This window comes from Alosa alosa, chromosome 24 (assembly GCF_017589495.1).
Source record: "Alosa alosa isolate M-15738 ecotype Scorff River chromosome 24, AALO_Geno_1.1, whole genome shotgun sequence".
NCBI classification, from domain to species: Eukaryota; Metazoa; Chordata; class Actinopteri; order Clupeiformes; family Clupeidae; genus Alosa; species Alosa alosa.
In genome coordinates, this window is record NC_063212.1 from 7,037,856 (window position 1) to 7,050,836 (window position 12,981).

Genomic DNA, 12,981 nt, shown 5'->3' on the forward strand with positions numbered 1-12,981 from the left:
TCAGCAACAGTGCTTTGGATAGCAGGCAGGGATCATTATCAGTATTATTATGAACTAAATGCTGTAATTGCTTTTGACTTCTAAAATTGAAAACTGAACAAAGTTTTCCTGAATCCATACAATGATTTTCTGTACAGTGCACCTGAGGTCCAAAAGACAATGCCCATACAATATTTTTTTGAGCCCTGTCCCATTTGAAAGGTTTCTCTCGATTCTGATGATGAAATCCTCAAATTCTTTGCTATTTCATGATAAGAAACTTTATTCTTACATTGTTTCATCATTTGCCCACACGAGTTAGAGTGATGAATACCTCCAGATCTTTTCTTCTGAGAGACAGTCTGTCTGGGATGCTCTTTTTGTATCCCCATTCATGGTTCCAGTTCAACTAATTAGTTGTGAAATCTCCTTTTGTTGCCTTTATCATTACACAACTTTTCAAGCATTTTCTTGCCCTTTTCCCAACTTTATTTTCGACATGTTGCTGGCATCAAATTCAAAACTAATGAAGCCAGTGAGGTAAAAGAACATCAAAGTCACAGGATTACAGTGAAAATGTATTAAACTTCATAATTTCAGGAATTTCCTATTGAAACACATGAGATGAGCTTAAATTTAACATGCTGGGTTTAAATGGTTTTACAGTGACTACAGGGGGAAATAAAGACAATGTATTCACATCAAAATGAATAAAGCTATGCCTAGAGCCTAAATATGCTGTAAACGTGCAATCATAGTTATTCCTCTTTTGCCATATTTCAGCATTATCAAGGTTCACATTCAAAGTTAGCTTGCGCTAGCTGCTTTTTGGGTCACTGTACCATTTAAGCCTTGAATTTTTTTTTTTTAAATATGTAGCCCATATTTCAAACCATACTTCAAACTATTTACTGTCTTAATTATTTGTAGATTGATGTAAAATGAATCAGAAAACATTTAGTGTATATTTAACATTTTTAATTCTTCAGCGATGTATCTCTCAGTAGCCTATGGCTATGTATTAACTTTGTGATTAGCTCGCTATACTAACTAGCAAAACTCATCTTTCCAAATGAAACCATATAGTAACCCTAGTCAAATGACAAAAAAATACTTGATAATACACAAAAATTAAATCATTAATCTCTTAATTTACAGAATATGAATGTAAAGTGGCTGAAAATTGTTGAAAAGAGATACTTTATAGGGGGTCCAAAGTTTTGAGGCGACTATGTGAGCCTCCTTGAGACACTGATGTAGGCTGGTGCCTGGACTAAATGGGTACGCTTACCCTAAAGCCAGACTGAACATATCCTTTCAATTGATAGCCCAGCATCTGGAACCGCCAGCTTTAAAGAGAAGGGAATTCAACTTGATGTATGAATTTAGCTTCATACACAAAACAATTCAGAATCACAACTCTTCCACATGTTGCTTTGACTATTTTTAAATGTTTTAAATCTACCATTCAAATGGCTACTTTGATCACCTCCAGATCACCACCAGTCAGGTTTCGGTGCCGATCACAACAACAAAAAACAGCTCTTATTAAGGTTTTATATGGCATGACTCAATACAGATGCAGCCAAAACATCAGTTTTAGTTAGGGCCTTTATTTAAATAGAAGGCAAAGTCGAAAGTCTATCAACAAGCAACAACAAGCTTTCATGCATGAATCATAGCTATCATGAGGCATGTGGGAGTATGGAGTGAACTCATCAAGGTCTTTCCCATGGTGTTAAATTAGCAAATTGATTTTGACTGGTTATTAAATTAGCATTAAGTTTTTGCACTTTGCCCATCTTTCAAATTAAGGCCTTGTGATGGAGTACCGTCACTACAGTTGAGTATGCGCTCTGACTGCCTTACCAACGAGCCTGGCTCTTTGGCGTTGTGGTCAAGCTGCAGGGTTAGTACCCTGGAGACCCAGGTTCAAGAAGACCGGGTGGGGTCACTGCTCTCTTGTTTTGTCACAAAAGCACAGGACACAGTTAAAAATCTTAGTATCTTCATTGACAGTGATCTAAATTTCAACAGCCACGTGACAGCAATAACTCAGCTTTTCACCACCTCAAAAACATTGGCAAATGTAAAGGTCTTATGTCAAAACATGATTTAGAAAAACTCATTCATGCATTTAGCCTATCTCCTGCAGGGTTGATTTCTGCCGTGCTTTTTCCCCAAGTCCTCCTAAAAACAGCTACAGGTGATAAAAAATACACTACTGTATATAAATAAACTTGCCTTGCCTTGCCTCGGGAGCCCAGTCAAGATATCCACACATTTGCTGTTATTTTGATTCTCTCTTTCAGTGTCAATCATGCAGATTCTGCATCCATCACCATCAGCCCCCATCAGTATGTTTCACTGCATGAGCTCTACTTCAGCAGACGTAGTGGCGATGGGCTGTGACTCACAGTCAGAATATTTCCTGTTAGTTTACGTCTATAGAGGTGGTTGTGATTCTCCTCAGTAGAGAGAGAGAGCGTTATATTTATGGACAGGACATGTCTACAATGCTCTAAACAGCTGTCTAAAAGACCTATTATAATGGGTTTTTGACACACAACCTTGAGAGGGTTGTGGAACAAGTAGATTGATGTAACCTTGAGAGGGTTGATGAAATCAAACAATTCTTTCTGAAGTGGTGCAATATATTATCAAAACTGCACCACAGTTTCTGTTGGGAATCTTAAAAAAACCTTGCCAACTACCATTCCCAGAAAAATGGACTATTACTTGGGCCAACCATCACTTGCTAATTTCTTCTGTTCACTTCTGTTTCTTGCTGCTGCTGTCCAAAAAATTCTGGATACCACTGAGAGACCACCAGAGAGGAACAATTAACTGCATTCTACTTTAAGCCATGCTGGACAAAACACAAGTGATACTGTCAAAGTACAGATGACTGAAATAGTTGGTCTGAATAATCGTGTCACTTCACAAACACTTGTTCCACAGGGTATCAGTAATGAAAGCACTAGAGTCCTATTTCCACAAATCAAGCATATTTACTGCACTTTCATTAAATCAGAGAAGCTAATCGTTCTAGATCTTTAAAAGGTTATAATGTTCCATGGCGAGATAATTCTGAATCTTAGAACAGACACAATGAGAGGCTTAATCCATCATGAATTCTTGGAGCAGTTTGAAGCACAGATTGAACAGTAATTCAAGGTAGGATTATTTCTAATAAGCCCTCTGGATTTCAGTTGCTGAAAATAGTGGCATGATACAAAAGATATGAGATATGCACAAAGCACTGCTATTTCAAAGTATCAAATCTGAAATTAATATGTGTGTGTGTGTATGTGTGTTTACATGTGTGGCCAACTATCTTTCATTAGTATACGGTCCTCATATATCCCTCACTAGTTTGTGAAGACTAACAGATTGGCCTCTCTAAACTTTTTCTCTTCACAAAAGTTCTGGTGATGGTGCGTCAAAACACAGCCAGCCGGCAGCAGCGCTCTCACACACACAACGGTTCTCATAAATGCTGACCGCGCATCGGCCGTTACCTGCACCTGCTCCTGCAGCTGGCTCTGTCTCCAGCGTTCCCGTCGCCGCTGGCGCCGCCTCAGGCTCTTGATGCGGTTCCGCTCCCTCTTGCTCAGGCGACGCTCCGCCACTGCCGCGGGAGGAACGGAGAAAGGAGACGAAGTGGCCAATGCCGGAAGAGCCGCGCGGGATCCCTGCAGTGGAGACGCTTGGCCCGCTGGCTCCTGCGGCTGGACCTGGAGATGCTGATGGTGTTGTTGTTCTTGATGGTGTGGCTGATGCTGTGTGGTGCTTTCTTCCTCCCCCTCTTCCTCTTCCTCCTCTTCTTCTTCCTCGCCCTCTTCCTCCTCTCGTTCACCCTCTTCCTCCTCCTCTTCCTCCTCCTCCTCTTCCTCCTCCTCTCCGAGCTCGGAGTTGCTGAGAGACACCACGCGGTTCCAGTGGGTGACGGCGGGACCCCGCCGACTCACGCCGAGTGAGGAGGAGGGGCCACCCAGGGAGAGAGCCCCAGCTGCCGGCTGCTCCATGGGGCCAGGGGCTCTGTGCCAGCGCTCGGCCCTGGAGCGGTGAGGGGCCGCGGGACACGGCGAAGATGACAAGGCCCGTCTGGAGACTGGAAGCGTGGAGGCCCGCAGGGCACCTGAAGAGGATGAACCAGCCCTGTCTGGGACAGCCCCCCTCTGATGCTGTTGTGGAGGCCTCTTCACAACCCGGACTCTCAGCTGCTCCGTAACCTCCAGAGAGGGTGTGCTTGATGATGGTGCACCCGCCTGAGGGCTCCCTTGAGCGGGCCACTCCCTACTACCTCGCCCCTCCCTGCTATCCACACCTTTAGAGTCGGTGCCGGAGACCCTCCTGATCGAGGGCCTGGCCGTGGCCATGGCTGCGGTCGCTACCGGCCCTGCCGGTTGCCGTGCCACGTCGTCCCCAAACTCGGCCGCCTCAAACGGCGGGACCCTGTCGTCCAGGCTCAGACCCTCGGCCGCCTGCCCGAGTTCACCAGTCGTGTTGGCTGCCTGCTCACAGAGCGCCATTGTCACACATACAAGCGTATCTCTGCCCCAGGACCGGGAGCTGGAAGTCACCGGCAGGAGGGAAAACAAGCGGCAGTGGCAGCAGCAGCAGCCTCCACCACCACCAGGGCCACCCCTATAGTATCCCACCGGACCGAAGCCCCCTTCGTTCCACACGCGTCCTGAAAGCGCGCACGGTATGGGCAGCTGTCCCTCTCTGGATGCCGCGGGCTGAACTGAAGCGACCGGAAAGCACACGCATACGCACACACATACACATTCATTAAATTCACACACACACACACACACACACACACACCCATACACACCCACACCCACACCACACACACACACACACACACACACACACACACACACACACACACACACACACACACACACACACACACATAGAGCACATACAGCCACTGAGGTGTGCAGTCACATCCTGGCCCCCTGTGCTATTTTTTTTACTCTGTTGACAAAGTCAAAGCCCCCATAGAGAGTTTCACAATAGCGGCCGTTCAGCTTCCCAATTGTCTGTGGGGCCTATAGAATCCCAACTGCCAACAATGCGTCCATTGTGGGAGGAAAAAAATCGGCGAAATAACCAGAGCAACCTTTCCCAACTAACAAGGTCAGCTCTTTCTGCTTTCTGGTTGATCAGCAGGGGAAGGAGAGCAACAGGACAATGCTGACCAGACAGAAGTGCCTTATAAATTAATACACCACACCACTGGGCATGAGGGGCACTAATTATGGTCCTCAAAACCTGATCCAAAATATGCATAGTCTAAAATTTATTTTAATTCCCAAGTTAATTTCATAACAGTAAAAAACAGTACAAAAATGGGACTTAAAACAATACTCTAAAACCATATGAAATCACCTGGCACAGGTGTTGGTTTTCTTTAACTAATACATATTGATAGAGCAGTGCTGTGAATTGACATCTCAATCATCTAGTCAAAATATTTGAAATTACTGTATAACACATTCAATTATCAACACATTTTAAACACCTATCGTTTGTCATAGTTTGGCCAAATAAATAATTTAATAAATTAATTAAAGCCTAAAGAAATGCTTTGTTAATGCTAATTCTAAGAGGAACTATGTATTACAGGCATATTAATTAGATATGAATCAGAATAGATCGTGAACTATAAGGCAAACAAGTTTAGGGGTTATGTTTCAACAACTACAATGCATGCATTATCCATACATCAAACGTGCACACCACAAAATAAGTCATATTCGATTGGACTCCTTGGTGCTGGTGGATTCATATGAGGTTTCCCAATGTGAGCCAAACTATTTAGCCTACATGTAAATCAAATATCCACCAGGTGGCAGCATGTTTCCTTTTTAGACAATCCAGAAGCGCTGTCTGTGGTACTGAAATACACTGCCAGATTCAATGCGACTTTTGCGAGAAATAAAAGTTTTAAATTACAATATAAATTTAGAGATTTTTTAAAAAGACAAGCCACCACTTGTACGTTCTGTCACGTCCAAAACCTTCTCTGACTACGCGGCAAAACTATCGTTTTCATCGATCTGTCTAAAAACATCAATAGTCATCCTAACATAGACCAAACGTTCAAACAATAGTTAACAAAGAGAATGCGCTTGACTTCATGCACTCTATACGCATAATCTAAATACAACTATAATCCACGGTCTGAAGAAATGCCCTGGAACAAGCAGGAATGTGAAATGACTTAAGTGCACAGCTAGACGTGCGCGGAGAAGCGCACAAATAGGCGCGCGGGCGCGCTCTGTGTGGCTCCCTCTCTCTGCCTCGCACACACACAAGCACACACCCCCTTTGGCTCGCAACATTGCTGGAGAGGGAATGGTCGTGGAACAAAACGCGCAGTCAGTTCAGGACTACGTCCCACCAGAGTTGGTGTATAGTATTTCCTAGCATTACCAAGGTACAGTATAGTTGCGGGTTCAGTACTTCCAGATTGCTAAGTTTCTTTTGTCGGCATGCAGTCTTGGCGTCTCGCTGGATACCCGGACCCTGGCGAGGGATTCATTTCCCAACACCCTTAACGCCAACGAGATGGAAAGCGCAAATAACAGCACATACCCAGACGTCCTAGACTGGAACAATCAGACGACAGAATTGTCTGAAGTTGCATTAAGCTATCAAATTGTCACGTCGTCGCTTCTTGGTCTTCTAATTCTATCTTCAATATTTGGTAATTCGTGTGTAATCGCCGCAATTGCCTTAGAGAGGTCCCTTCAGAATGTGGCAAACTACCTGATCGGGTCTTTGGCCGTTACAGACCTAATGGTGTCTGTGTTGGTTCTACCCATGGCAGCTTTGTATCAGGTTTTGAACAAATGGACTCTTGGGCAATTAATGTGTGACATTTTCATATCTCTGGATGTGTTATGCTGCACCTCATCCATTTTGCATCTGTGCGCCATAGCCCTGGACAGGTACTGGGCTATCACGGATCCAATAGACTACGTGAATAAAAGAACTCCGCGACGAGCTGTAATCCTGATCTGTCTAACGTGGGTGGTTGGGTTTTCAATTTCAATTCCACCTATGCTGGGATGGAGAACGGCCGAGGATCGGGCTAACCCTGACGCATGTACAATCAGCCAAGATCCGGGATACACAATCTATTCAACTTTTGGCGCGTTTTACATACCGCTCATCCTCATGTTGGTTCTTTATGGGAAGATATTTAAAGCAGCCAGATTCAGAATAAGGAAAGCATTCAAGAAATCTGATAGAGGAAAAGCATCATCAAAGCATTTTACCGTGTCACCCGTCATCTTTCACCGCCAAACTACTGAAGTGACCTACAATAACTGGAAGCAGAGCATGGAGACCCCGAGTGGCTTGTGCGTAAATTGCGCCATAACCAGTGGGGAGAGCAACTCGTCGCCGGAGATAGGTCAAAACAATTCCAAATGTCATCTGCCGCTTCCGAATACGCCACAATCGGCCCCGGATTCTGAAAGACGGAATGCAAAGAACATTGAAGCCAAAAAGAAAATGGGTTTGGCGAGGGAACGCAAAACTGTGAAAACTCTCGGGATAATTATGGGAACCTTCATCTTCTGTTGGTTGCCATTTTTCATTGTAGCTTTAGTTTTGCCATTCTGTAAATTGAGTTGCTTTATGCCAGATTGGCTAGGAGCAGTGATCAACTGGCTCGGCTACTCAAACTCTCTCTTAAATCCGATCATTTACGCATATTTCAACAGAGACTTTCAAAATGCATTCAAGAAAATTCTGAAATGCAAAAAATAGAGACCGATCATTTGTTAAAGGTCAAACTCATCTTTGGCATTGTCATGTCCACAATTAATGTATCTCTGAACTGAGCAGGTTTGATCAATGTCACGACTGTTGATTAGTATGGACTGCTGGAGATTGACCGAATGAGACGTATGGTTCTGTGTAGAGACAAGTCGAAACGCATTTCTTTCCACTTCCACTATTCATGAATATACTTAAATGGATAGTGGTCTTTGTCGTAAGAATAACATCTACTATATGATAAAAATAAATAAATCTGACTCACTTCCAAATGTTATTTTTGCTGTGGGTTTTGACCTTTGAGCCCAAATATTGGATGTAAAAAGACAATGAATAAATGTACAAATAAAAATGTTTAAAATATTTAGCCAGGTCAGTTTAATCAAGACACCAAATGCCTTTGATCAAACTTCAGATCTGTAAAAACTTCAGACTCTGAAAAGTTTATCAGATATGCACTAAAATTACATAATCATATTGTAGGTTGATCTCAAGATGTAGCATTAATCATTCATATGATGTCAGCCAAAAGAAAGACATAAATTCTGTCAGTGAATATAAGTGGACTTTCCCAATCCCAGAGTAATGGGATAACACGCAGACCATCATGTTTTTTCCTCATACCAAAAGACAAAAACATCTTTGAAAAGAAAATGGTTAAGAATTCCCTTCAGAACTTGAGGCCTTATAACAAAGCAAACATGTCTTATGCAGCTTCTATACTTCTGCCAGAATAAAATAACTGCAAAGAGCAATCTCAATGAATGTTTGTTTAGAGCAGAGGCCAGGGCCATATGCATAACGATATGTGTGGATCTTATATAATTAGAAAAGGATAAATTGAAATAGTACAGAGCACCCTATTATGTCCGTTTGTTTGCTCTTATCCTTTCAGTGTGTAAAAGTTATTCACATTTTAAATGACCACAATCCACTACTTTAAGCAAGTGACTAAAGGCTTGTGGAATGAAAAGATGTAACAAAATGGGTAAAGGGGTTAGAATGAAGTTAGATCCACCCATGAAAGAGGAACTGATATAAATCGCTTGCATGGTCCCGAGGGTTTGGCTGGACGCAGAGATGGGAGGGAACCAGACAGAGTGGCAAAGGTTGTCTGGAGAGAAGAAAGGCCCAGGGCCGGTGCCCAGAAACAAATAGAGCTGAAACTTCCGTCGCCAGCATAGAGTTCATTCTATTGTTTCAAAATGACACTGCACTAACCTTGAACTTTCACTTCTCAGCCCCCATCTTTGCATTAGTAGGTTTGTCATGCAAAAGCTTTAAAAAATCCTTGCATGTCGCATCACTTAAAAGTTCAGATTTCTTACCATAAAATAAATTGTACAGAACTAAAGAAAAAAGAACAAAAAAAAAAATGACAGACAGGCATTTGATTTCCCTCTATGTGTTTTGCTCTCTACAGCCTCTGATCTTCTTGCTTATCATCTGCTATGAGGTTTTATAACATTCAGTTACTAGCAATTGGGTGAGCTACCTTTATCTTGATACATATCATTATGTAATATGCAAATCAACAGTGGAAAATGTCTGCTCCAGTCAGTCATACCGTAGTGTTGGCCTATGCTCCGCACATTAGTATTATATTAGCATGAGCCACTATGGACAGAATGACATATGCATGACTTATAGCTACAAATGTAGGTTAACTGTGTTCTAGGTGCTATGTATTATGCAATGACAAGCCCATAAAGCATGATCCAGCCCTATGAAAGTTTAATGACATGCTTGCATACACTAGATGCAGGCTAGCATACTGTAGCTCACAGCTGACCTCTTCCACACTGCTTTCTATCCATTTTGCAAAACAGACTACTACATCTCACGTTATTATGGTTGTTGTGATGTTATTATGACCGCCACACAGCAAAAGTCATATAGGTTTAGTTTTGATCCGACCCCCAACCAATCCCTCCACCCTCCGGCCGGACAGGACCCTTCGAAAGGAGGGTCCGAAAACACACACATTAAGATACATGCACACACACACACTCACAAACACACACACATAAACACAAACATGTACACGCATGCATGCACAATCACACACAAACACGCACAGACATGCATAAAACATACACACACACACATGCAGGCAAGCACACACACACACACACACACACACACACACACACACACACACACACACACACACACACACACACACACACACATACCATTATCCCCCCACACACACTCACACAAGCAAAAATACACACAGAGAGAAGCACACATATGCACAAAAGCAAACGCCCACATGCACACACTAATTTACATACACAAAAGTTGCAAGAGTAGGGGATGGAGTAGGAGATGGAGACAAATTGACAGGTGTGATTTATTTTTGCGGAGAGAATGTGCAGGACTGGGCAGCGGTCATATTTTGTACTGCTCTGCGGCCCATCTAGTTTTAATTGTTATCAGTGGCGCAAAAAGTGGGTATGCGCTATATGCGGCGCATAGGGGCGCAGCTCCATGGGGACGCCAAAGCGATGGTATTTTTTTTAATATATATTTGGTATTTTCTATATGTAGCTACTACTGTCCGTTTCTAAATCATTTCAACATTTTCTCAATGTTCTATAACATTTTAGAGGACTAACAGCCTAGAGTAGGCGCCCTATCTCATAAGATTCCATCATAGAACTTTGACATAGAAGAGGAAGTGGGGGCGCCCTGAGCGCTGGGCGAGCAGATAGGCCTACGAGTAGTGAGTTGCCGTCTATGGAAAAAGATGGATACAGCAAAAAAAAAAAGCTGTTGACGACTAGAAAAAGAAAGAGGAAAAATGAGATGGCATGTCAAGGGATGCAACAGCAGTTAAATAAGTGGACGGTGAAAGGCAACAGGTAGGATTTGATGTCTGGTAGACAGAAATTGATGTCTGTACTTGGAGGCTTGCAAATATGTTAACAGACTAACTAGTGTTTGTTAAGCATAATGCCGATTGAAACATAGCCTATTCCATTCAGATAGCTAGGTGGCTACCATGCTCATACTGCACTTTTAATGGCCAACTGCAAACAGAAATGTCATGCTAGCAGCAACTCATTACATGTTTCCATATCCTAACAATGAAGGCTCCTTGTAATAACTTAATATTGTGTTGTCAACGTGGTGCAAACAAACTAGGCTAGAGTGCCTATCAGACTTATCCATTGTGAGCAATAGCTGGCAAAAGGACGTTATGAGAACGTTTAGACTCTCTTAATGTGGCAATGCACCATTTATCAATACTTATCAAGTGTAACATCAAGTTAAACATCAAATCGGCAGCATTTCTTTACTGTAACATCAACAGTTAAACATCAAATTGTTTGGCAGCATTTCTTTTTTTTTTTGGGGGCGCCAATGTGATAAAAAAATGGGTCTGCGCCCCTGATTGTTATACACATGTCTGCTTTCATATTAGGCCTACTTCGTCTAATTACCCACTAGACAACATGGAAGAGAGTGCCACATGTATATGCTTATCATCACTCCGAGAGATGCGGGGACAAGTCTTCACTCTACTGCCATATTGGGAAGCAGCACTCATCCTCATGCCTAGGCCTGGACGACTGGACTGCGTGCCAGCGTGACTGTGGCATGTTTCGCTACAGTAGCCTACATACAGTATACGAGAGCTTCTCCAATCCTGGCAGTGCCTCATCCCAAACACATTCCTCACGCTCGTGAATTATTAATGGACCACATTACAGGGCATGGTCTGTGATGATTTCTGCGAATATGCTGTCTGACAGGCAACCACAAAAGCGGGGCTGGGTAGAAATAGACGTCCAGTGGAGAACGGAATTGAGGAAATTCCCCGTGGACGTTGCACGCGTTGTGGTCATTACTCTCCATTAATCTCCGTCACGTGAGGCTCAGATCTTCACGCAAAAAAATGGGGGGTTTTCAGGCAGAACGTTTTTCATTCAAAGGAACTAGTCAAATCAAACTTAATGCTGACTGAGTGAATAGTTGAGCTATGTTAGCCTACTTTCCAGTTACATTCAATCTAAAACCAACAAAAGGGCGAAAATGACAGGACTTCTATAAATGGAGGTTTGTGTGAAGGGTAGCCTACGTTATTCTAGTGATTAGATTTATGCAAACGAGTGAGCGAATATACGCTGAGCGTACAAACTACCTGCATGCCACCAATTAGGCCTAAATTTGCAGTGTAGCCTTCAAAGAGCTGGGTAATATCAAAAAGTGTGTCGATGACTGATTACTGACCTCTGACTATTTCCTTTCTGCTCCCCGAAATGGGCTTCATCTTTCTGATATGCATGGTCAGCACAGTTCATGACATGGCTCTGCTCTGCTTGAATTACCGGTCATCAATCACATTGTTTACAGGGCTCTCACGTCATATACACATACAGGGTACAGCACACACATAAATAATGTCATCTCCAACCCACCCTCAGAGTTTTCCATGGAAAGGGAAAAATCTGAGGTACAACCTCTTATTTCCTATGTGTTTCTATGCATGCAAATAGGCTACAGTATGTAAACGTCGACAATTGTCAGGTTTAAAAAACAATAGAGATATGACTATCTCTGGGCTCAAGAATGAAATATCACATTATTTAATTTAGCATTTATGGCGATTCATCAGAGAGAATCACACCTGTTGGGGAAAAACAACAAAGACATGAAATGTGTTTTTCAAGGAAAGTTTTTGTAACAATAAACATTTGTTAAGTCAATTAGCAAATGATTACAAGCTTTTCACCTTAAAGGATAATTGCGGTGTGATTTTGACCTAAAGTGTGTTGATTATTATCCCAGGGCAAAATTTATTCTTATCCTGCACATCTCTTTTTGAGCAATGCACCAAGGGGTGTGACAATTAACAACCTAAGGAGGGGTCTGGCGGATTGTCTAAAACAAGAGAAACCTGGGGCCCGTTGCACAAAACTAGGATAAGGGATTAAGCTGGGATATCTTGGTGATCCGGTAGCACAAAAGCGGGATGGGGGCAGAAGGATATGCTATGGTATAAGTTACCATGGAGATTTATTCTGTGGAGCTAGCCTGCTCCAGACCAGGTTAAGTTCAAGGATCTATTTAATCTCATCCCTTATCTCAGTCAGCAGTCACCACAAACGGAAACCAATAGTTATTCCACTGCCCACTACACATTGTTATCACATATAACTAGACCCAATGTCATTATTTAAACGTTTGTGA

The 12,981-nt window shown here is 42.7% G+C and overlaps 2 protein-coding genes across 2 annotated transcripts in view; one reads left to right on the top strand and one right to left on the bottom strand.

The window, feature by feature from the left end:
• Positions 1–7,356, bottom strand: part of rnf180a (ring finger protein 180a) — a 13,472-nt gene extending 6,116 nt beyond the window's left edge. The window contains exons 1-2 of the mRNA XM_048235839.1: positions 7,278–7,356; positions 3,501–4,729 (exon numbers count right to left, since the gene is read on the bottom strand). Of these exons, the coding sequence (XP_048091796.1) occupies positions 3,501–4,514 (1,014 nt within the window). The 5' untranslated portion in view covers positions 4,515–4,729; positions 7,278–7,356. The remainder of the gene's footprint in view (positions 1–3,500; positions 4,730–7,277) is intronic.
• htr1aa (5-hydroxytryptamine (serotonin) receptor 1A a) lies at positions 6,313–8,145 on the top strand. Its single transcript, XM_048235840.1, has one exon. The coding sequence runs from the start codon at positions 6,565–6,567 to the stop codon at positions 7,771–7,773; it is 1,209 nt and encodes a 402-aa protein (XP_048091797.1). The 5' UTR covers positions 6,313–6,564; the 3' UTR covers positions 7,774–8,145.
• Positions 8,146–12,981: the final 4,836 nt, after the last annotated feature.